General features: G+C 35.7%; 3 protein-coding genes across 10 annotated transcripts; 1 reads left to right on the forward strand and 2 right to left on the reverse strand.

Moving 5' to 3' along the window:
• Window positions 1-231: 231 nt before the first annotated feature.
• LOC114169011 (uncharacterized) lies at window positions 232-4,939 on the forward strand. 4 transcript variants are annotated; one of them, XM_085675103.1, is made up of 5 exons: window positions 232-512; window positions 694-811; window positions 2,461-3,295; window positions 3,952-4,491; window positions 4,672-4,939. In XM_085675103.1, exons 3-5 carry the CDS (start codon window positions 2,471-2,473, stop codon window positions 4,777-4,779), a joined length of 1,473 nt encoding a protein of 490 aa, XP_085531229.1. In that variant the 5' UTR covers window positions 232-512; window positions 694-811; window positions 2,461-2,470; the 3' UTR covers window positions 4,780-4,939. The 4 variants fall into 4 exon arrangements, with proteins under 4 accessions (XP_085531229.1, XP_027909860.1, XP_027909923.1 ...); XM_028054059.2 differs by having other exon boundaries at window positions 2,464-3,295; XM_028054122.2 differs by having other exon boundaries at window positions 267-616.
• Window positions 4,940-6,688: 1,749 nt separating this feature from the next.
• LOC114169279 (ARF guanine-nucleotide exchange factor GNOM-like) lies at window positions 6,689-13,263 on the reverse strand. Of its 3 annotated transcripts, XR_003600929.2 has the most exons (4): window positions 13,089-13,263; window positions 11,314-12,085; window positions 7,056-11,099; window positions 6,689-6,958 (listed from the first exon to the last, which is right to left on the reverse strand). XR_003600929.2 is itself a non-coding variant. In XM_028054389.2 (3 exons), exons 2-3 carry the CDS (start codon window positions 12,052-12,054, stop codon window positions 7,419-7,421), a joined length of 4,422 nt encoding a protein of 1,473 aa, XP_027910190.1. In that variant the 5' UTR covers window positions 12,055-12,085; window positions 13,089-13,263; the 3' UTR covers window positions 6,689-7,418. The 3 variants fall into 3 exon arrangements, 2 of the variants coding, with proteins under 2 accessions (XP_027910190.1, XP_027910266.1); XM_028054389.2 differs by having other exon boundaries at window positions 6,689-11,099; XM_028054465.2 differs by having other exon boundaries at window positions 6,689-11,099; window positions 11,314-12,110; window positions 13,089-13,261.
• A 2,905-nt stretch (window positions 13,264-16,168) lies between these two features.
• LOC114193095 (ARF guanine-nucleotide exchange factor GNOM-like) lies at window positions 16,169-22,943 on the reverse strand. Of its 3 annotated transcripts, none has more exons than XM_085675126.1 (5): window positions 22,735-22,943; window positions 22,199-22,339; window positions 22,015-22,073; window positions 21,011-21,686; window positions 16,169-20,280 (listed from the first exon to the last, which is right to left on the reverse strand). In XM_085675126.1, the coding sequence occupies exons 4-5, from the start codon at window positions 21,606-21,608 to the stop codon at window positions 16,592-16,594; spliced, it is 4,287 nt and encodes a 1,428-aa protein (XP_085531252.1). In that variant the 5' UTR covers window positions 21,609-21,686; window positions 22,015-22,073; window positions 22,199-22,339; window positions 22,735-22,943; the 3' UTR covers window positions 16,169-16,591. The 3 variants fall into 3 exon arrangements, with proteins under 3 accessions (XP_085531252.1, XP_027938605.2, XP_027938597.2); XM_028082804.2 differs by having other exon boundaries at window positions 16,169-20,269; window positions 20,883-21,686; XM_028082796.2 differs by having other exon boundaries at window positions 16,169-20,269; window positions 20,883-21,770.
• Window positions 22,944-23,729: the final 786 nt, after the last annotated feature.

The following is a 23,729-nucleotide window of genomic DNA, read 5'->3' on the forward strand; positions in this document are numbered from 1 at the left end:
ACGGAACATAATTATTTTTTATTAAATTGACATTTTGATTACCACAACCTATTCCAAACAACTTTTTTTCTCAATTTGATGAAGAATATATGCCATTTATTGTTAGTGGTGGCAATACCACTTTTAACTTTGAAAATAAAAAAAGCATTTATTTGAAAAAATAATAATAAAAGGAAAAGACACTTAGAAGAACAACCTCTTGGAAGCAAATTTATATGAATGTGTATCAGTGTGAGTGCATGATGATGCCACAGAGCATATTACATGACACATTACCATGATGTTCCATAACCGACCCCTCAAGGTCCCAACAAAAAATTGAGTCATTCCTCTCACTCTTCTTCTGTGTAAATGTACAATGTTCTCCTTTATATGCAATGGGAACACCAAATCATGATCTCAGACAAGTTCTGAGGATTCTGCACCATAACAAAACCAAACCAAACATAAAAGAAGAAGGAGAAGGAGAATTCTGTTGAATGATGGGAACCTATCCTTCTTCTGCTGATGGAGTATGATCAAAATCTACAATTCTTCTACTTTTTTCTTCTGAATCTTCATCATCGTTATTTTCTTTTATTATTCATCGGGGTCATCGACATCATCATCCTTTCATGTGAAGTTTTAACCTTTATGTTTATGTTTTTTTAGGATTTCTTTTTTTTTTTTTTTATAATTTTTGTTTCATTGCAGTGAGTTGTTCTGGAACAAGAGACAGAACAGGTTGCAGTTATAAAACGTCATAAATTGATGCAAAGGGGAGTAGCAGGATCGTATAAAAGAAGTGTTTCAGTTTGATCTTTAAACTGAGGTATGAAGTGTTTGAACTTTTTTCTGTTCTGTTTTCAGTAATGGTTGGAGTTTTATTTATACCTCTCTCATGTCTATTTTTAAAGAAAACTATAATATATCCTCGTTACATTATCACTCAAGCTTCTTTCCAAAAGGAAAAAAGATTGTTCCAATTTTTTTCACAGTGGGAGATGGTATGATCTAAATTTATCATGTTAAGAAATGCATTTTATGTGAATTATGACTATGCAAAAAGGGACTGTTACTACTAGTTTCATTACTATAAAATTAAAGTTCCGTGAAAAGAAATATTTTTATGAATTTACTTGTTCATAACAACTTTTTCAGTTTGTTAACCCCAATAATATGGAAAATGATATCACTTGCTCTGTCTTTTCCCCCAGGAATTCTCTTACAGTGCAATTCAGTTTATTTACGAAAAAATGCATAAAATAAAATAAGATAGCAAAGAAATTAATATTAAATTTTCTCTCAAGTGAACTTCAATCTAGAGGGTTTTTTGGGAAGATGATAAAAACAGAAATATTACAGAAGATGATGAAAACAGGTACTTATGATATCTGTGTTGTGTTCTTCTGTTTTGCAGTAGATTAATTTCACTTCTCCTTCCCTTTGTGCCTCCCTTTGAAAATAAAACTTTATCTTGAAATGTTCGGTTTTGCCATGAAAGCTGGTTACTAGAAATTGAAATTGCAGCTTGATTGTCCACAAATATCTTTGTGCTATACTTTTGTTCCATATGCAAATCTGCCAACAGCTTTGCAATCCAAAGAGCTTGATTAACTGCAGCATTTGCAGCCACATATCCTACTTCTGCTGTAGATTGAGCTATGAATTATTGCTTCTTTGAATGTCATGAAAAATTACAGAACCAGAACTAAAATGATAGCCTGAAGTACTTTTCATATCATCAACACATTCAGCCCAATTACAATCAGAGTAGCCAAGAAGACTAAAATTTTCAACACAATGATATTTTATTCCAAAATCAATTGTACTCTTAACATATCCAAGAACTCTCTTTGCTGCCTGGAAATGAATTTTACTAACACAGCTCATGTATCTTGATAACAAGTTTACTACATGCAAGATGTCTGGTCTTGTTGCATTTGAATACATTAGGCAGCTTATAAGAATCCTATATAGCTTTTCATGTACTTTTTCAGTTCCATTTTCCTTGTAAAAATTCCCCTTCTGATTCATTGGAGTTGCAGCTAGTTTGCTCTCTTCCATGTTAAACTTCTTGAGAGAGAGATCATCAACATATAGGGATATTACAAGTATTTCACATCAATATTCTTAACATACAAAGACCATAGTTTGCTTACTTGGATAGTGGTTTTGATCTTTAAATCTTTTAGCACGTAAAAATAATTATTGGTTTAAACAAATTCGTCAGGTTAAAGGACTCTCCTTGCTCAATAAGAAACTTGACGCATCCACTTGTTGGATTATTGTTATTATTATGTTTCTAAGAAAATCAGGATTTCATAGATAAAAAGTAAGCAAACACCCTTTCATGACTGAAAGTATCCTGAGTAGCAATGAAATGGAATTGTTTCACACAGTCAGTTTGATGAATTGCAAGGTCTATGATTTGTTATGATTCATGTTTAAATTCTTGGTAATGAGTTATTTCAAATGCAGCAGGGAGAAGATGAATTACACTGGCTTGAAACTTTGTTATGAGTCTCCTCTTAAAGCATCCAGACTATCTTTTATCCCTGAAAGACTTGGTGATACTGTTGTTCTCTTCATAAGGTTTGGCATAGTTGTGTGCCTTGTTGCCTCCATATCACTCGCTCTCCACTCAGCATTTGCTAAACCAGACCGATGGTTCCCCTTACCGGACCATATACATACTGCAAAGAATACTTCTGTCATTGACAGCGGACCAACAAACATCTCACATATTCTGTTTGGCATCGGTGGATCATCTAACACTTGGCATGACCGTAGCAACTACAGCAAACTATGGTGGAATCCAAACACCACAAGAGGTTTTGTTTGGCTTGACAAGAAGCCTAAGATTTTGCGTGATGACATGTTAGTGCCATATCAAATCTCAAAGGGTTGGAGGCGGTTCAAGTATGTGCACTCAGCATCTGCAGTTCGCATTGCCCGCATAGTTTATGAGAGCTTTAAACTTGGTTTGCCAAATGTTAGGTGGTTTGTAATGGGAGATGATGATACTGTGTTCTTTACTGAGAACTTAGTTACTGTGTTGGGAAAATATGATCACAACCAAATGTATTATATTGGTGGGAGCTCTGAGAGTGTTGAGCAAGATTTGATGCATTCTTATGACATGGCATTTGGTGGTGGTGGATTTGCAATCAGTTATGCATTAGCTGCTCAACTAGCCAAAATAATGGATGGTTGTCTAAGCAGATACTACTACTTTTATGGTTCTGATCAAAGGGTTTGGGCCTGTGTGAATGAAATTGGTGTGCCTCTTACCAGAGAAGGTGGATTCCACCAGGTATATTCTTTTTCCACTTGTTACTTTTGTGTATTTTTTGGTACAAACTATACACTGATACACATACTTGGTCAATCTCCCTTTGACTCCCCTCCTGCATGATATCTTCTTATTACAAACTTAGAACCTTAGCAATAGGATAAACATAGTACATGAATTCATTTGTTGGAGATCTCACATTGATTAGAAATAAGATGAGTTTATAGTATAAGTGGGTGCAAACTTCACCTTACAAGCTGGTTTTGTAAGGTTCAGTTAGACTTAAAGTCCATTTCTTAACATGGTATCAGAATCATGAATTTGAACATATCCTAATGAGATTTATTGTTTATTGGACTTATCATGCCACTCGCTATAGGACCACCCATTAATACCTTACCAAGTTGAGTTAGGTTTAAAGTCCACTTCTTAACAAGAGATTTTAAATTGTAGACCAAACAGAATTTGTCTTGTAAAGTAACTTTAAGCAAGTTGTGACTGCATAAAAATAGAACTCAGCAATATTAAAAACCTAGGTGCAATGCTAGTCTTTTGGTTGTTGTATGAAGAAAAAATCACGTTCATGTTTCAAATGTTGTTAGTCCAGCTTGAATGCAAATCTTTGGACTTGTCCATGCATAATAAATTTTGTTTACTGTGGTTCTTTTTTCTTTCAGCTTGACATAAGAGGGGATCCATATGGTCTTCTAGCTGCACACCCCTTGGTACCACTTGTATCACTCCATCACCTTGACCAAGTGAACTCCTTGTTTCCCAACCAGACTCAAATTCACTCAATGGAAAAGCTCATCAGTGCATACGACGTCGACCCTGCCCGGATAGTGCAGCAAAGTTTTTGCTATGATCATAGGCATAGATGGTCAATATCCATCTCATGGGGTTACACCATACAAATATATCCATTATTGTTGATAGCATCAGACTTGCAGATGCCATTGCAGACATTTAAGACTTGGCGAAGTTGGAAAGACGGTCCCTTCACATTCAATACAAGACCAATGAGCTCTGACCCGTGTCAGAAGCCATCTGTGTTTTTCATGGATAAGGTAACGGAGGTGGGAAAAAGTGGAAGTGTCACTATCTACAAGAGACATGAAGGCACTGAAGGCAAGTGCACGAGAGAAGGCATTAATAACGTGGAAGTGGAAAGCATTACAGTTTCTGCGTTGAAACTGGACCCGGAATATTGGAAAAGTGTACCTCTCTTACTCTCTTCACTCAACAAACACTATTGAAACAAAAACATCTCTGGATTTAGAACTTCTTAGCTTGTCATGATAATCATATGCTTGAAGTGAATAGATTGAATTCCATCTATATTTGGAGTTTTGAAATCGCTGTTAAATTGATCATTTGATTTGGCTGTACTTAACCAGGTATTGCGCAGGCATTGCTGCCAATCATTGGCGGGTGGAAGCATAAACAATGGTAGTATGCATATCAGGATCAGGAAGTGCAGACCTCAAGAAACAATTACTATTTAGGAATCAGCTATTTTATTTGCTCGGCATAGTGAGTAGATTACTACTGTGTAGTGAGTTTTATTGGTGTCACCTCTAACATTTTCACCCTTGTACATATATAGTTGTCAAAATATTCATATAGTCTCAACTTTAAATAATAAATGTCTTGGGAAATTTTCTAGTTGTTTGTATGGCCTCCAATATCTAGATGTGTTGCTTTTCTCTCCACTTTTTCATATTCTACCTTCCCTCATTATGCCTCTTCATTTGATGGGAATGTCTTTTACATTAGAAATTGCCACTACCTCACCAACACTGGTAAAGATGATTCCTCTACGTATTTTGATGTTGCTCAAGTTTCAATTTTACTTTGGTGAGCCTTTATAAACAGGTTCTGAGAACTGAACTGCAGACCAAGCAAATGTTTGAATAATGTTCTGCAGAGAATGAAAACTAAGATAAAACTAGACCTATCTCAGGTGTGTACTGTTAAGAACTTGATATTGTTTAATGGTGGAATGGTTGTCAGTAACAGATGCTCCTTTTTCTCTAACTACATTTTGGATTTCATGGAACAGGTTCAGGATAAGTAAGTAAGCACCGATGAATGTCGTTTTGCTTGTTCGAAGAACGGTTTTAAGAGGGAGAAGATTTGGTAAGGTGTTGCTTATTCTCTTCTTTTATAACATGCATAGGCCTTGTTTTGCGGCCAAATAACTTTTTTTTTTCTGAATTGTTGTATTTCCTTCTCCATTCAACTGTGCAGGTTAATTTTTTAACTTCGTACGCTGGATATTCAAGAACAATTTTTATTACATAAAAGACTGCATATTCAAGATCTACTTTGTGATGTCAAATACTGGTTTTGTTTTTCAGTTTTTTCTACAACTGTCGCACGGATGATTGTTAGAAGCTGCCAAAAATATCACACTTTGTGATGCACGTCGAAACTAACAGTTCCTTTAACTGCCGAAAACTGTGAATTTGACAGCTAGAAATTACTACATCATGGATCGATCCTTATGGTTACAATTGTGGAAAAAAGAACTGATTTTTTAGATAAAAAACTATGAACTATTATAGGAGGTCGCGTGTTGGACGATCTAATTTTCTTGTCATTAGTGAATTATTTGAGTTTGGTTTATTAAATGTTGGATTTAGTATTTATTTAAGTAAGAAAAAGTCTAAGCTTTAAATAAGGTTGACATATTTAAGTTAAGCTTATATTTTGCAAGCTTATTCATTAATAGTTTGGGTAATCACAGCAGCTATGCATGCCCAAAGGGTGGTCATTTATTTATTGATTTACTTGAATATTCTAATTTTGTTACTATTTTATATCTACCACTTATCCAACTTACTAACTTTATTCTTTAAGATTTATATTTTAAACTAATTAGCCTTTAAAAAATTCATCATCTTTATATCGAAAATTTCATCTTACTCTTTTAAGTTATATTTACAGCTGCTACCTTAATTTTTTATTTCATTTTTTTAATATAAACATGTTTGTTAAATATTAAATTGATAATATTAAGAAAAATAATTCCATAAGTAATGAAGTCCTAGCCAAGTTCAATGAATTAAGTATAAACATTACACTGTAAATAAATCAACCTTAAATGAATTAAACTCGAAGACTTTTCACAGCCAGAACTACTGCATGTTTTGGATGCTTAGTGTTTTAAGAGGAACGACTCGTAAGCCCACCATGAATAACTTTCCGACATGCGAATCTCGACCGAGTGCTAACAGTAGATGCTACGAATCGGAAATTCGTTTTTTTCAAACGGCACATGCAACATTTGAACTTTGCGGAAAAATGTAAAAATGAAAATGCAGTGGTCAATTAGCAAGTATTCCGTAATTGAAGGTTACAAAACTTAAGTCATGCATTCGCAACCATTCCAAATTATTTCGAACAGTTAACTTCTGAAATCACTCAAGCATATATAATATATATCTGTAACTCTGTTAGCAATAACACTGTCTTTGGTCCATTGTTTAACATCCAATTACATGGGAACTAGGAAGGAAAGATGCTAGTCTGTGTGCATGCCTAAAGTTAAGGACCGATATTTTGGCTCAGGAAAAAAAAAGGTGAATACCAACATGTAAATGCTAAATACAATGGCGCAAAACATTTATATATCCGATGCCACGCATAAACGATTCAAGGTTTATCACACAGACAATCAGCCTGCAAAATCAGAACTATCTGTTGTCATACCCATTATATGCATGCTGGAGTAAGAGCGAATGGAGGTTTTGCATAAAAATAAGGAAATTAGGCTTACTATCCTGCCGCAGCTCCATGGGTAGAAAGGGAAGCCATACAGTACCCCGCTGAAAGGTAGAAATCTATCTCAAACTACAATATATTTCATCTAAATTACTGGAACAAGAAGCTTCCATGGGGAACGACAAGGGGCAAATGGCAACTGACAGAGCTGACAGATTTCACTAGATCAACTTGCACGTCCTTGCCTGAGAACTATACTTCCCCTCGTGTAATACTTCTGCATCTATCAGTGGCAAACAAAATTAGGATGCGTATGTAATCCACAAATTCTGCACAATCAGTATCTTGAGGTCAGGGAACGTGTGTATAATTATAAACAGCAAGATCCATTCAGGTAGCAGCATCATAGCAACTCTAATTAACCAACAATGCCAGCATCTTCACGGCTTGCTGTTTCACTTGAAGGAACAGAACCCTTATCATCAGCCACCAAACCCCCTATTGGTTCACCCTGTTTGTGCGGCAAATGCTCAGAATCCTGCTCAGGGAATACCTCAAGTTGCAGTGACGGTGAAATGTTATTCACGTGTAGCCATGTTAGTTCCCACAGACTATCACCGCCCAAGGCACTCCTCTGCGCTAGTATACCCCTCATCTTCATAACAAGCAAGGAGTTTTTAAGCAGCTCAGGTACCGTCTCTTGAAGCTTCTCACTTCTTTTCCCCCTAACCTTCACCTTCATATATTTTTCCATTCTGCTCAGTACACCCAACCATAGCTTACAGAAGGTTGTTAATTGTGATAGTTCTGGGAGTAATTGAAGAAAAACTTTGAACAAGAGCTTCATTGCTAAGATAAGGGTGCCTTCCATATTGCGATAATCCTTTTGAGAGTGTCCCTGTGCAATCTCAAGCAGGTCATCAAGCACAGTGAAGATCACAAGATCAAAACATTGTAACCACATGCTATATGGTAGATAAATGCCATCAGCCCCAGTCAAGCACTTCTGCAGAGATAATAAAGCATGATTTCTAACCTCCTCTCTCTGGTCTAAACACACCTTCCTAAGACCTTGTACTAGTCTCAACCACATCTCTCCAATATCCTGAGATAACTTAGACATTTGTTCCTCCTCCATTGATTCCTTCGCCTCACTGGTCCACCGGGCCAAGCAATTGACAGACCCTGCCATGAGATCTAGTGCCCGCACAGAACGCTCTGCTTGTCCAACACGAGACTCAGCAAACTGCCTGGCAGTATCTACACAGAGAACATAATTAGCTGGAAGCAAGTGGGCACCGTCAGACATTATGAACAATAGTGCATCAAACCCAGCTTCAGATGCTTCTATGTGTCTAGCTGTGATGGAAAGTAGTGATGTAATTGTACGCCATCCTAGCTGAGATCTTATGTGAGAAGCATTTGCCTTTACAAGGCGACTGACTTCTTGAGTAATCTGCTCACAGTATGCATCTGCAACCCGGGCATCAAGCTTCAAGACAAGTTGCAATGACCTTAGAAGTTCATCAGCGATGTTCTCCTTGTAGGGAAGCAACCGTTGGCAAATCCGCAAAAGTCCAAAAACAGCCTTCTCTACCAGGGCACAGGGCATTACAGTTGACTGAACAATGTTGGATATGTGTTCATATACACCATGCCAAAGAATCCCAATTCTATCCCTGTTATTCAAAGTAATTGCAATCAGCAACTCCAGGCAGAAAACCGCTGTATCTTCATCCTCAGGTGTGCTGCTCCCTTTTTGAGGTCTCCCAGCAGCCCATACGAGTGCTCTTGCTAGCTGCAATAAAGATTCAGCTTGCAGAAACTTACTCTCAGTGAATATGCTGTCAATATGACATTTCTGTATGGTTTGTAGGGTGCGTTGATGAGCAGCAAGTTGTTGTTCAGTAGGTTGTGATCTTGGTTCCTCAGTATCAAGAGATAAGAGTTGACTAAACCTACCCATCAATCCTGAGGATCTCCTTGGAGTGCCAATAGATTGCATATGAGCTGAGGATAAAGAATTCATAATAGGTTTACCATGAACAGTTTCAGCAGAAAGCTCTGATTCATCCGCTGCATCACTGGCAACACGTGCAGGAAGAAGACCAAGCTTGTGCAGTCTTAAGATGCAATCAAGAATATTTCTCCAACCTGTGCGGATGTAATCACCATATCTGTTTGCTATAGTGAAAACTGTCACAGTTGCCATTCTAGCTTTCATGTCATCTCCAAAGGCTAGGACTGGTTCCTCAACTGATGACGGGTTTAAAAGTGTGGTGAACTTACAAAGAGACACTACCAAATCATCAAGAACATCTTCAAGATGATGGCAAGCTGAAATTTTAGCAATAGCCAAAAATCCATCCATACATGTTTGGTATACCTCTTCCTGTTCAGCATGATCAAATACCACAGAGATGGCAGCAATTGTTGGGCCTGACATTATGGCAAACATATCATGATCGAGGTAGGCCTTAGAATCAGATACAATAAATGGAGCAGTTTTTTTGGACTTATGCATTAGGTCAATCCATCGACTTGGTGTCATTTCAGGAAAACCAACACCTTGTTCAGGGGTTGTGCGAATCTCATTCTTACAAATTGAATGGTAAATCTCTGACAGCATTTCTCGAGGCAGATCGTTGCCACCATTTATAAGCCTATTATTCCGAATAAAATCCTCTTCTGTCATCTTCTTTTTAACTTGAACATTGTGTTGATCTGTATTAAGCATTATCATTGAGTATGATAACACAAGAGCAGCATCCTTGTTAGCTAGGATATGTGGTGATTGTTCATAATATCTCTCAGAGAAAGCTTCAAGCACCCTATGTATTTTTTGTGATTCTCCAGGCAATCTGAATGTCTCCAAGAATAGACGCAGAGCAGTGTCTAAGTTCATGTCTTGGAAATCAAATGTTCCAGCAAATTCATGAAGAACCTGAACACAAAATTCATCATGATTTCCAAGGAAATCACCAACGAGATTCTTATCCAACCCAGCAGTGTATCTGAAAAAGCAGGCAACACTTTGAGGATCAAGTTTGTCAGGCAAAAGATGTGTTCCTTGGAGAAACTCTAGACCTTTCTTAGGATCACGATTAAAGTGGTCAGCACCAATCATCAATCTTCTCTTTATGTACTTTCTTCGGCGGACGAAAGGAACCCAATGATTTGGATCGTTATAATTCTCACATTTAACCATCCAGAATGGAGTATACTCTTCAAGATTCACTGGAGAATATTCAGAGCTTACAGATCCATTGGCTATCCTTTCAGCCATTCCCTGTATAACAGCAATAAGACCATCCAAAGCAAGAATATGCATGGCAGACAATGGACAATTCACAGGAAATGCACTTTTAGACAACAAATTAGCAAGGTCTTCAAAGACATTACTGCAAGTTATGTCACAGTCAAAGTTAGCATACATATCTACCATAAATGTCTTTTGCCTGCAAAAGTCAACAAGGGCCTCCATGGCTACCTCTTGCTGCTGGTACGAAGCTCCATATCTGCTTTGTGCAAGCCTTAAAATGACACAAGAAAAAAATGCTTCTAGCTGTAATTTGAGCTCTGTACGAAGATGATGATACAGATTGAGAACAATGCTACAAACCATCGAAAGTATAAGGGGGCTCATTGACAAACCAAATTGCATCAGATTATGGAACAATTCATCCTGAATTAAGCTCAGCAACCTTGGGTGACGACAAATAGAAGGTCCTCCAAGTTCTATTGCTGAATTAATAAGAGTTAAGGCAAAGAGCGGCACATCTTCATCAAATGCTAGCGTGTTTGATCTAGGACCCATACCCGTATGCTCAACAACATTCAGCAAAGAACACAAAAAGTGAAATATTTCCACCATGCAAGGAACACCATACGGTTCCGTCATGAGATGCATGTCATATGGTACACCATCCTTGCAACTGATAGTTATTGCTGTGTTTTCATCCATCACAGTTGCTTTCACAACGCTTGAAACATTGGGAGCAGAGTTTGTAGATAATGACTGATTATCGTATTCAGAACTAATGCTGCCATTCTCCAATTGTCTACTTCCAAATGCATAGTCATTATCTAGGCCTCCAGTCTGCAAGAATGATAGCCAAACACAAAAATTCAAATAGATGTTATAAATATTAAATTCGTGATCACCAAACTGTTAATTGTGGGAAATAAATGCTAAGAAAACATCACCCTCTCCCCCCCAATTCCCTTGTATTGTTTTTTTTTTCTCCAGAAGCTAAAACAATAATCATGGGAAAAAATATAGCCTTTGATAGTAGGTAGCAGGATTCTCATACCTCCTGTTTCAAGTTAGTGCTCCCATTAACCAGCGCATGATCAGTATTGCCAACATCTTGAAGGTGAGAGAAAATACACCTTACAAGTTCATGCATTGTGTATCGTGCTATCTGCTGCAACAACTCGCCTTTACTTCCTGCTTGATGAACAATCCGGAAACAAGTATTCACTATGGTGCAAACGTGTTGGTTACTCAGCATTATAGATGCTTTACTTTTCATACAAGCTAGGAGAACTTGTAGTATCTTCATTAAAACAACTTCTTCTGAAGAAGGATCAGTGACCTCAAATCTGCAGCTAGTGACAGCATCAACCACCAAATGCATGGCATCCTCAACATTGACAGTATTTTGATCGATCACATCAAGAGTCAAGATCTTGTAAACAGATGACAAAGCAACACCAGTAATTGGGGCACCAGTTTCATCAGACCTAATTACATCTAAAAATGGCTGTAGATACAAAGCTGGGTTGATAGCTTGCCACTGATGGTGATGCCATGAAAAGATTTGTCTTCTCACTGTCTTGAAAGACTGAATGAGAGAGTGTTCCAGCTGATCATCCCCTGACATGTAACGGCCTCCCCATCTGACATTTCTCCTCATCACGGCCAAAACAGCACCAATCTCTGAATTTATCATGCATGCCAAAGTTGTTTTGTTAGGGTAGGCAGCATCACATTCCTCAGGTTCCTCCTCCTCTATTGCATTGATACCAGCTTGCAGCTTCAGACGTCCCATTTTTAAACTCTTTGTAGGGCACGGCAGGGATCTGATAGATTTTCAACGAGAGTTTTCTAATAAGTGCCAAAAATCCAATAAGTAAAACCAATCAGGGTGTCCACAAACCAAATAACTAAAAGGAGTTGTGTGATAGCACTTTGACTAGTACGGTAACCAAGAAGAATCGTCAAGTAATTACTGAATAAGGGTCTGCTTAAATAAACCTTTTCATAAACACTCATGAGAGAAAAAAAAAACAAGAAATTAAAATGAAGTTTCTTCCAAAAGCTAAACTTAGCTTATGCACGAGCTAATATGTCAAAACAATCTTATATTAGCTTCAACAGAAGTTGATTTGAATTATGCATAAGTTAATTTTAGCTCACAAGAAAAAACTCATGCAATTTTTCTTATTTTATTTTGTAAATGTTAATGGAGAATTTTATCCAAGCAAGGCCTGAGTCTTCTGAAATACAATGAGACAACAAAAATAACAAGTCCAGATTTCTACAAAACAAATAATCAAGAATTGTTCTGATTAAGACTAAAAAGTCCAGATTTATTTACCAAATTATTTTGTCCTTCCAATCTTCCCACTTCCTAAATAAAAAATTAAATGCTTCTCCACGCTTTCTGCTTTTTCCATAGAGAATTAGGAGAACTAGTAAGCTATTTTTGTAGCGCCATACAACATTATTCTTACAGGCAGCACAGAGTAATGCCCTAACTTAAAAAGAAGCACGAAATACAAACACAAGAAACACAAAACTGAGAACGCTTCAGATTCAACTCAGTTCCACGGCATGTAAATGTCTAACACACAAGGTAACCCTACCCTATGAAATGTAAGTATAAAACACTAGTATACACACACAAATCCTAATTCCCAAGTATGCACATGTGCAAGAGTTCAACTACTCGAAATGCACGTGCAGAAGAAGAAGATCTGATGTGATCCAGCATTTTTATTCAAGCAATTTGAGATGAAATTCCGGGCATTTGAAAAAATGGCAAAATTGCAACATCCAGAGAAAGCATAAAATCTCACTCACTCGTTACTCTCAGCGAATCGAAAAGTTGCGAGTTTTTGCTTTATTCGGCGATTCAGCGGAAAATTTGACGGAACTCCGTACTGCTACTGATCCTCATCGGAATCTTCGGTCTTCTATTCTTTACTGCGTCTCTCTGTAAACTAATTTGAAAAAGAAAAGAAAGGAAAAGGAAATGACTCTCCAAAACTAAGGAAATTTTATTTATTTATTTATCTTGCTGTAGCCTGTAATAATAAGTAAATACTAAATATTATTTTATAATCATTTTAATATCCCTTAACTTTCTAATGTTGTTTATAAAATTTATACTGTAAGAAAATCTATCTGATTTTAGTTTAAATCATAGTAGTTATCTTACGCAAAATGTTGACACCCAAAATGTACACGGAAAATTGACACATTTTTCTTTTAAAAAATATTTATCAATATTACTTTTTGCTATGTATGGAGAGTGAATAATTAACATTATGAAAAGTAAAAGTTGTAGGACAAATTTTATTTATATCGTATAAACTTTAAATAAACTATACTTGTCTATCTCAAAGTTATTTTGACTTCTCTCCATATATACAAGAGCGTGAGAACTTGTAAGGATTGTTTATTTCTGCTAAATTATCGGAATAAGGCTGCATGTTGGGATTTTCAAAATTCACTCTAGATTTAATTTATATCTAATGAAATAGATGAGATTTATAATTTATATTCATTTTAATTAAATTAACTAGACTTAAAAAATTTAAATCCAATTTAAATTTGATCAAATTTCATAGCAAATATAATTATCAATTAAATTAAATCTAATGAGATAAGTCTAATATATCTAAATATTAGTTTATTAAACACGGGTTGCAACGATTTGATCTAGATTTAAATTGATTGATGTTTGATTCACTTGGATCAATTTGGGTCTGAGTCACCTCACCTCAACATTGCCTAGATGGACTTCAGTGGCTTGGTCCGACTTCACTTGACCTAGACTCATGTTGACTCTACCTAAGTTTGGACCAACTCAATTTAACTTGGGTTCGAGTTAATTAAGTTCAGCATGAGCTTGTATTGACTCAGCTAGACCATGGACCCCAGATAACTCAACTAGGCCCTAGGTTCAAGATGATTCAGCTCAATCTTTTGACTTGAGTCGACTCGGCTTTATCTTCAACCAGGACTCACTCATCATAAATTTCAGCCATACCCGAATTGTCTTAACTTGGACGAACTTGTCTTAACCTACGATCTAGATTGACTTGTCTTGACTTGCAACCACGATCGAAATCGTATTGACTTGCGATCATGGTCGACTTGTGGTTAGGGCTGACTTATCTCAACTTTTTTATCGTGAGCGACTTGTCTTGACTTCCAACTAGGACTAACTCGTCCTAGTTTCTCGACCTGGACTAACTCATCTTAATTCTTCAATATAGGCTGATTCATATTAAACTTCACACCAAGACAACTCAGCTTGGTTATTCATCCTAAGCTGACCCGGTTCGAGCTAAAGAGTATAAGCCACTAGAAGGCTTGATTACTAAACGACTCATCTTGACCTTCATATCGGGTTAACTCGTACCGACCTTCATATCGATCATCTCGTTTTGATTCTTGATCAAGGTTAACTCAGTTTGATTCTTCGACAAAACCAACTCAGTTCGACCTTTTACCCATATCAACTTGATTCGACCTTCGATCTAGGTTGATTTGGCTCAACCTCGACCCAGACTGAGTCAACTCGATATTTTAACTTGTGCTAATTTTGTTTGATTTTTTAGTTTAGACAAACTTTAATGAACCTTTCAACTTAGACCGACTTAATTCAATATTTGACTCACACCAAGTCATCAAAATCTTTATTGGGGCAATTTCTACATGCACCTTTATAATTGCTTCCTACACCTCCAAATCTTTATTTAAACAACCAAAATACCTTTCAGTTAAAAATTTGTTAAAAAAAATAAAAAGTTAAATATAAAACTTTCCTTTCCTTCCCAAAATTTAACCTAGTCGCCAGCACGTCCCACTTCCATACACGACACCCTCTACACCTCCATACATAACTATTTTTACATGTTTTCTATAAAAACTAATTTAATAGTTATTTTTCATTCATTAATAATTATTTTTTTCATTGATTTTACTTTATTTTTAATAAGTATAAATTTATTTTGTACATTAACTTAATAATATTACAATATCGTCACCTATTAATATAATATCATATATATTTATAAAATACAACGATATTACAATATCGTCACCTACTAATATAATATCATATATATTTATAAAATACGCACACACAAACACATTAATATTGTGTTTTTGCTAATATTTTATAATGATGCCTAAATTTATAATTTTTTTATAATGATAAAGTGGTTGACTTTAAATAATAATATTAATTAATTTAGAAGTATAGCGATGATAACTTTTTTTTATCAATAAAGAAATACTTTTTATATAAAATACTATATAGATTTGTACTCTTTTTCCTAATTACAACTATTAAATTATTGAACAATATTATTAAATTAATATTAAAGAAATTATTTTCATAATAAATTAAAATCGTATTAGTAAGTTGATTAAAAAAAGTAATATTGTAAAGTAATATGATTTAAAATGAATTTAAATATAATTAAATAATGTAAAATATTATTTTAATGATAATATACCAATTTTTTAAATGAACATTCATAAATTTGCAATCTTATATTTTTAGGTTCACTTATATTTCTATAAATATATTTATATAAAAATTATATTAACTGATAAAGGAATTCACATGAAACTAATATACTTAATTTATTTAATGCAAACTTTTAACCTATCAATTAAATTGTTGAAATTCAATCTCCATAAACAATTATTAAACGGGGTAAAATCCCGTGTCTGTTTCATGGTTCTACAAAAAGAACACAATTTTATCAGTGGTTGTTATCAGTGGTTGAAATTGAGTGTGGCACGAAAAAGGGAATACATTGATCAAAAGCAAATTAATTTTGCTTAAACCAAAAACGATTTGACCCTCTTTAGAAACAGAACCAAAGTCTATATAATATAACAACACTTGTTCCCAAGTACACTTAATAATCTTAATATGTGTGTGTATATTTATGATCATCTAAAAAATGTTGTTTACATACCTAACATACAGGGTAAATACATGTCCCAGCCAATACAAAAAGAGATAGTTTTGAGTTCTGTACAACCTAGAATGAAATACTGATGCTTTATAATGTATCTATGTAGTATAACACATCTCCAACCAAAAGTCCCTGTGCCAATGATGAGAAAGAGAGAATACCAAATAACAGGCAACTTCACTTCATGCTTAGCCTGATCAACCTGCTCCAACCACATTAATAATGTCATCTACTGTATAATTAGCTATAACACCCGCACAACCTCAAGATACAAAAATGAAAATTGATCAAGGTTAGACTAAGATTGTGGTGGTGTTCAGAGGGACACAGAAAAGCCAATTCAGGTTGCTTAGGCACTGTCAGCTAGAATAAACTGATCTCAACTCCATCTTTGCCCTCTTTTTCATTTGAAGGATCAGAAATGTTTGCATCAGATCCCAAACTTTCAACTGCTTTAACCTGTCTGTGCTGTAGCTGCTCCGTATCTTGCTCAGGAAACACCTCAGATTGCAATGAGGGAGCAATATTCTTCATATGTAGCCATGTCAGCTCCCACAAACTATTTTCTCCCGAACCATTATTAATCTCCACTAGTATGTCCGCAGATTTCATAACAAGCAAAATGTACTTCAGAAGCTCAGGCACAAGCTCTTGAAGCTTCTCACTTCTTCTTCCTTTAATTTTCATCTTCACACATTTTTTCATACAGCTTAGCATACCCTCCCATAGTTTGCAGAAGGCCACCAATTGTGATAGTTCTAGGAGTAACTGGAGGAAAATTTCAGACATAAGCTTCAAGGCAATAACAAGTGTTCCTTCTATATTTGGGTAGATCTTTTGAGAATGTGACTGCGCAATTTCAAGCAGGTCTTCGAGCACAGTGAAGATCACTTGATCAAAACATGTCAACCACAAATCACGTGGGAGGTGAGTCCCAACAGTTCCTTTCAAGCACTTCTGTAAAGATAACAATGCATGATTTCTAACCTCCTCTCTCTGGTCCAAAGATACTTTCCCCAGTCCCTGCACTAGCCTAAACCACATCTCCCCAATATCCTGCAACATCTTTTCCACTTCCTGTTGTTTCGCAGCTTTCTTAGCATTATTCAACCATTTTTCTAAGGAATTCACAGAACTTGCCATAAGATCTAGTGCAATTATAGATCGATCTACCGGTCCCACACGAGACTCGGCAAACTGTCTCGCAGCATCTACACAGAGAAAGTAATTAGCAGGGAGCAAGTGAGCTCCATCAGACATAATGAACAGCAGCGCATCAAATCCAGCCTCAGATGATTCCAGGTGTCTAGAAGTGATTGAGAGCAGAGCTATAATAGTCCACCATCCAGACTGAGATCTAATATGAGAAGCATTTGCCCTCACAAGGTAACCGACTTCCTTTGTAATTTGCTCATAGTACGCATCTGCAACTAGTGCGTCAAGCTTCAAGACAAGTTGCAGGGACCTCAAAAGTTCATCAGTAATGTTGTCTTTGTAGGGAAGTAAGCGGTGGCAAATTCTAAGAAGTCCAAAAATAGCCTTTTCTACCAGAGCACAAGGTATCACAGTTGACTGAATAATATTGGATATGTGTTCATAAACACCCGTCCAAAGAAGTACAACTCTGTCCCTGTTATTCAGAGTAATTGCCACCAATAACTCCAGGCAGAAAACCGAAGACTCTTCATCCTCAAGTATTCTGTTTCCTTTCAGATGTTGAGATCCAGCATTGATGAGTGCTCTTTCAAGATTCAATAGAGATTCAGCTTGCAGAAATTTACTCTCAGTGAATATGCTATCAATGTGACACTTCTGAATTGCTTGTGTAGCTTGCTCATGAGCAACCAGCTGTTCTTTTGTCGGTATTGATTGTATCCTTTCAGAACCAAGTGATAAGAGTTGACTAAACCTACTAATTAATCCTGAGGATCTCTTTGGAGGAATATATTGAAAATTAGATGAAACTAAAGAATATGAGTTATATTTTCCATGTCCAATTTCTGTAGTTATCCGTGACTCGTCAGCTGCATCACTGGCCAAGTGAGGAGGAAGGAGGCCTAACTTGTAAAATATTAAAATACAATCAAGAATATTCCTCCACCCTGTGCGGATGTAATCACCATAACTATTTGCAATAGTGAAAACTGTCTCAGTTGCAATTCTTACTTTTGTGTCATCTCCCAAGGCCAGGACAGAATCATCAACTGATAATGGATCCAAAATGGTAATGAACTTACAGAGGCACACAACCAGATCATCAAGTACATTTTCAAGATGATAGTGGGCTGATATCTTAGCAGCAACTAAGAATCCATCCATACATCTTTGATATACCTCTTTACTTTCAGCATTATCAAAAACCACAGAAATGGCAGCAATTGTTGGACCCGACAGCAACACAAACATATCATAATCTAAGTATGCACGGGAATCCGAGACAATGTATGGAGAAGTTTTATTTGCCTCGTGCATCAGAGAAATCCACCGACTTGGGGTCATTTCAGGAAATCCAAAGCCTGGTTCAAGAGTGGTACGAATTTCATTCTTACAAATTGAATGATAAATCTCTGACAGAAATTCTCGAGGTAGATCATTGCCATCATTTATAAGCCTATTATTTCGGATAAAATCCTCTTCTGTCATCTTCTTTTTGACCTGCACATTATGATGATCTGTATTAAGCAATATAATTGAGTATGATAACACGAGAGCAGCATCCTTGTTAGCTAGGATATCTGGTGATTGTTCATAATATCTCTCAGAGAAAGCTTCAAGCACCCTGTGTATCTTCTGTGATTCTCCAGGAAGCCTAAAAGTCTCCAAAAATACACGTAGGGCTGTGTCTAAGGTCATATCATGGAAATCAAATGTCTTAGCAAATTCATGAAGAACCTGAATGTAGAATTCATCATGATCTCCAAGGAAATCACCAATGAAATTCTTATCTAACCCAGCTGTGTATCTTAAAAAGCAGGCAACACTTTCGGAATCAGGTTTGTTAGGCAAAAGATGTTCTCCTTGGAGAAACTCTAGACCTTTCTTAATATCCCGATTGAAGTGATCAGCTCCAATCATTAATTTTCTCTTTATGTACTTTCTTCGGCAGACAAAAGGAACCCAATCATTTGGGTCATCAAAACTGTCACACTTTTCCATCCAGAATGGTGTATACTCCTCAAAATTCACAGGAGATTGTTCTGAACTTAAAGATTCACTACCTATTCTTTCGGAAATTCCCTGCATTACAGCAATAAGACCATCTAAGGAAAGAATGTGCATGGAAGATAATGGATTGTTCACAGGAAATGCACTTTTGGACAACAAATTAACAATATCTTCGAAGACATCACTGCAACTTATGTCACAGTCAAAGTTGGCGTACATCTCCACCATGAATGTTTTTTGCCTGCAAAAATCAACAAGTGCTTCCATCACAACCTCTTGTTGCTGATATGATGCACCATATTTGCTTTGTGCAAGCCTCAAAATTACGCAAGAAAAAAATGCTTCTAGCTGTAACTTGAGTTCTTGACGAAGATGTTGATACAAATTGAGAACAATGCTACACACCATTGAAAGTACAAGAGGGCTCATTGATAAACCATATTGCATAAGATTGAAGAATAATTCATCCTGGATTAAACACAGCAGTCTTGGATGATGGCGGAAGGATGGCCCTCCCAACTCTATGGCCGAATTAATCAAAGTTAATGAAAAAAGAGGCACATCTTCATCAAATGTCATTGTGTTTGATCTAGGATTCACTCCCATATGCTCAGTGACATTCAGCAAAGAACACAAGAAGTGAAATATTTCCACTATACAGGGAACCCCATCAGTCATGAGCAGTAATTCGTGTGGATCAGTTTCATTGCCACTGCTAGCAATAGCTGTGTTTTCATCCACTGCATTTGCTGCCCCAACAGGTGCAGCACCGGAAGCAATGATTGTAGACAATGGTTGAGCATCACGTGCAGAATTAAGCCTCTCATTTTCCAATTTTCTGCTTGCCAAAGCATGGTCATTATTTAGTCCATTGGTCTGCAAAAACACTATATGTATATCATTACTTAATTTCAAGTTTATGCATGTCCTAAGTCTAAAAATTCAGGTTGTTTATGGCAGCAGGACAATTGAACTGAGAGAATATAGATTTGACTATACAATATTGGCATTTGAAAGTTTAATAATATACTAGACAAATATCTACCCCTAACTAAATATAAAATATATGCATCTCAAGCAAAGATACTTTGCTTCTTCCTTGACCCCCACCCCACCCCCACCAGATTTTATTTTATTAACATACGTTATTGCAAGCATTTTTCCTTCTTTCCCGATAAGTTTCGGATAATCTACCTAAAAGATTTCGTAGTCATTTACTTGACCTTCTTTAATCCCTATTAATGGAAATTGAAATTTTACATAAATAATATGCAGTAACATAAGAAGAAGTTAAGGATATTTTCTTTTTTAACAATTTCATATTTGTAGACTGGGAAAACTTATAATAGCAATTTTTTTTGAGCAAATAAGAAATTTTATCCGGCCCAGAATAGAATTTTCCTTTCAATTTTTTTATAACTGGCAAATTAATCGCATCAACAAGTGTGAAATGCAACCAAAAAGGTCAAAGGAAACACAAATCTTATACCACTTGCTTTAAGGTAGCGCTCCCATTTATGAATCCACACTTTGTGTTGTCAAAGTTCTGAAGGTGAGAAAATATAGACCTAACCAGTTCATGCATTGTGTACCGTGCTATTCGTTGGAACAGCTCACCTTTGGTTCCTGCTTGATGAACTATTCGGAAACAAGTGTTCACTATGGTGCAAACGTGTTGGTTACTCAGCATTACAGATGCTTTACCTTTAACACAAGCTAGAAGAACTTGCAAAATCTTCATTAATACCACTTCTTCTGATCCAGGATCAGTCACTTCAAATCTGCAACTAGTGACGGAATCAACCACCAAGTGCATGGTATCCCCAACGTTGACAGTATGCTTATCAATCACATCTAGAGTTAGGATTTTGTAAACAGATGACAAAGCAACACCAGTAATAGGCGCACTAGTTTCATCTGATCGTATCACATCCAAAAAAGGCTGGAGATACAAGGCAGGGTTGATGGCACGCCATTGATTCTGCCATGAGAAAATTTGCCTCCTCAACGTCTTTAATGACTGAACAAGGAAGTGCTCGGATTGATCATCATCTGAAATGTAATGAATTCCCCATCTAACATTTCTTCGCATAACTGCCAACACAGCACTAATCTCTGCATTTATCATGCATGCTATAGCAGTTTTGTTTGGATATCCAGCCTCACATTGCTCATATTGATCCTCTACCACATTAACACCAGTTTGCATTTGCATCTTTTGGTATCTTATTTTGACGAAAGCATCAGGTTCTCACTTATTAAAAGAATGCTGAGAATGAGAAGAACAAAGGCCCTAACAAAGACAATGTAGGAAGAGACAATCAATAGAGTGAGAAGGACTCCCACGTGTTAATGACTCCAATCAAGCATCAATATTCTGTAACACAAATAATCCAAATTCAAATCAAATGCAAATTAAATACATATGAAACACAACACAAGTACCCAGTAAAACTCTAGAGAGATTTGTGAAGGAAGAAAGGAAGAGCATGCACGGTGAAAATATTATCCATACAAACAATAAACACACATGCAAACACATTTAGGAAGAGAGAGGACGTATAAAATATTTTCAGTTATACATATACAATAAAGAACTTATCCCAAAGAAAATGACTCACTGAATTCAAAGCAAACTAAACAACGTTTTCAAGCCTTTCAGCAGCACAAAATGTTTGGCCTGCAACACAGATCAGTAGCAGATTAACATTATATCTCAATTGAAAAATTATAATCAACAGTAACCTTCTCCATCACCAAAAAAAAAAAATCCAGCAATTTGGTTACTGTGTTTTTCATGCTTACAAATAAATAAGAAAATAAGTTGCACAGCCACACTCCTCGTTGAATCGGGTAGATTAGACATTGATGAACGTGTATTTGGTTCCTCTCACTCAAAATCAAATATTTCATTCGTGAGCTGAAACTTCAAAGGCGTTTTTCTCTCTGAAAAAGAACAATTCATAGAAATATCATATTAGTGGCGCAAAAGATACACATTCAGATAAAGAAAGATAATTTATGAAAAAAGTGAAGTAGTTGAGGATGGAGATCAATCCAGATGGAACCGTAATCCAACTTTAAACCCATAACACGAAGTTGATAAAACATTAGATCTACCATGAAATCTGACCCTTCTCATTGAACCCGTTCCATAGACAATTTGATTGGCATGGTAACAATGATCAAATCAATGACACAACACAACCCATTTTGAATTAAACGAACTTCTACAGCCCGGTCCTCCTTAAATCTAGGTTGAAGTTTAAATTCATACAATGGCACCCCAAAGAAATGCTGAGAATTAAAATGGAAGAAAAATAAGAAAAATGATAACTTACAGGGTAGCGTGTAAAGGACGTGAATCAGAGCTGACGGGGATCCATTGTTTGCAGCGTAGAATTGGAAATCAAGGATTGTGTTTTGTGTCACACTTCCTTTCTCGGAGACCCCCTCGGTGCTGTTGTTGTTGTTGTCGGAGCCTTCGCTATTTGTTTCTTCTAAAAGAATAAAATCTCCGTTTGAATTTTGTGTGTATCCTTTTACTAACCACAAATTACTGCAACAATCTTTCTATTTTGACATTCCTTTCTGACTACCATGTTTCATTGCATGCTTCGTACGTCATCACATGGTGAGACTCAGCAATTAAATCTCATTATAAATTATAAATTACAGTGAGATTATTAAATAAATAATGAGATTCATAAACCTTCGTGATTTCTTTTAATCTAATGCGGAGAATATGTAGTAAAAAAAAACGTCACTGTTTGTTTCTGATATTTCATTTAAAACAATTTTTTAACTTAGTCGAATAATAACCATGTTTGGAAATAATTTGGTAACACGATTTATTATTCTCAATGCCCAAAAGTAGGAAAATAATAAATATCTGTTTCCACGAGTACGTGAGAAATTATGTGTTAGTTCTATAATTGCTTTCAAACACTTTTTTAAAATATATATATATATATATATATATATATATATATATATATATATATATATATATATATATATATATATATATATATAAAGTATATACACACTTTATCGCTGTTGTAGTACTTTATCAAAATGGATTTATATATATATATATATATATAAAGTATATACACACTTTATCGCTGTTGTAGTACTTTATCAAAATGGATTTATATATATATATATATATATATATATATATATATATATATATATATATATATATAATTATCAAATATATATATGTTTTGTATTTTTATATTCAACTGTATTGTTTCAAAATTATAATAATATTTTAAAAGTTACAATAACTTTTTTTTTTCTTTAAACAGACTACAAGATAATTTATTTA

The sequence above is a fragment of the Vigna unguiculata genome, chromosome 1 (assembly GCF_037176805.1).
Source record: "Vigna unguiculata cultivar grain cowpea cultivar isolate G323 ecotype 2 chromosome 1, ASM3717680v1, whole genome shotgun sequence".
Lineage (NCBI taxonomy): Eukaryota > Viridiplantae > Streptophyta > Magnoliopsida > Fabales > Fabaceae > Vigna > Vigna unguiculata.

What these genes read in the sequence shown, in the direction of transcription:
- LOC114169011 (XM_085675103.1), top strand. Translation starts at nt 2,471, where the DNA reads ATGAATTACACTGGCTTGAAACTTTGTTATGAGTCTCCTCTTAAAGCA. An exon ending in GAGAAGGTGGATTCCACCAG is followed by an intron (nt 3,296 to 3,951) that starts GTATATTCTTTT and finishes TTTTTCTTTCAG; the next exon opens with CTTGACATAAGAGGGGATCC. An exon ending in ACCCGGAATATTGGAAAAGT is followed by an intron (nt 4,492 to 4,671) that starts GTACCTCTCTTA and finishes GTACTTAACCAG; the next exon opens with GTATTGCGCAGGCATTGCTG.
- LOC114169279 (XM_028054389.2), bottom strand. Translation starts at nt 12,054, where the DNA reads ATGGGACGTCTGAAGCTGCAAGCTGGTATCAATGCAATAGAGGAGGAG. An exon ending in GCACTAACTTGAAACAGGAG is followed by an intron (nt 11,100 to 11,313) that starts GTATGAGAATCC and finishes TCATTCTTGCAG; the next exon opens with ACTGGAGGCCTAGATAATGA.
- LOC114193095 (XM_028082804.2), bottom strand. Translation starts at nt 21,608, where the DNA reads ATGCAAATGCAAACTGGTGTTAATGTGGTAGAGGATCAATATGAGCAA. An exon ending in GCGCTACCTTAAAGCAAGTG is followed by an intron (nt 20,270 to 20,882) that starts GTATAAGATTTG and finishes GTGTTTTTGCAG; the next exon opens with ACCAATGGACTAAATAATGA.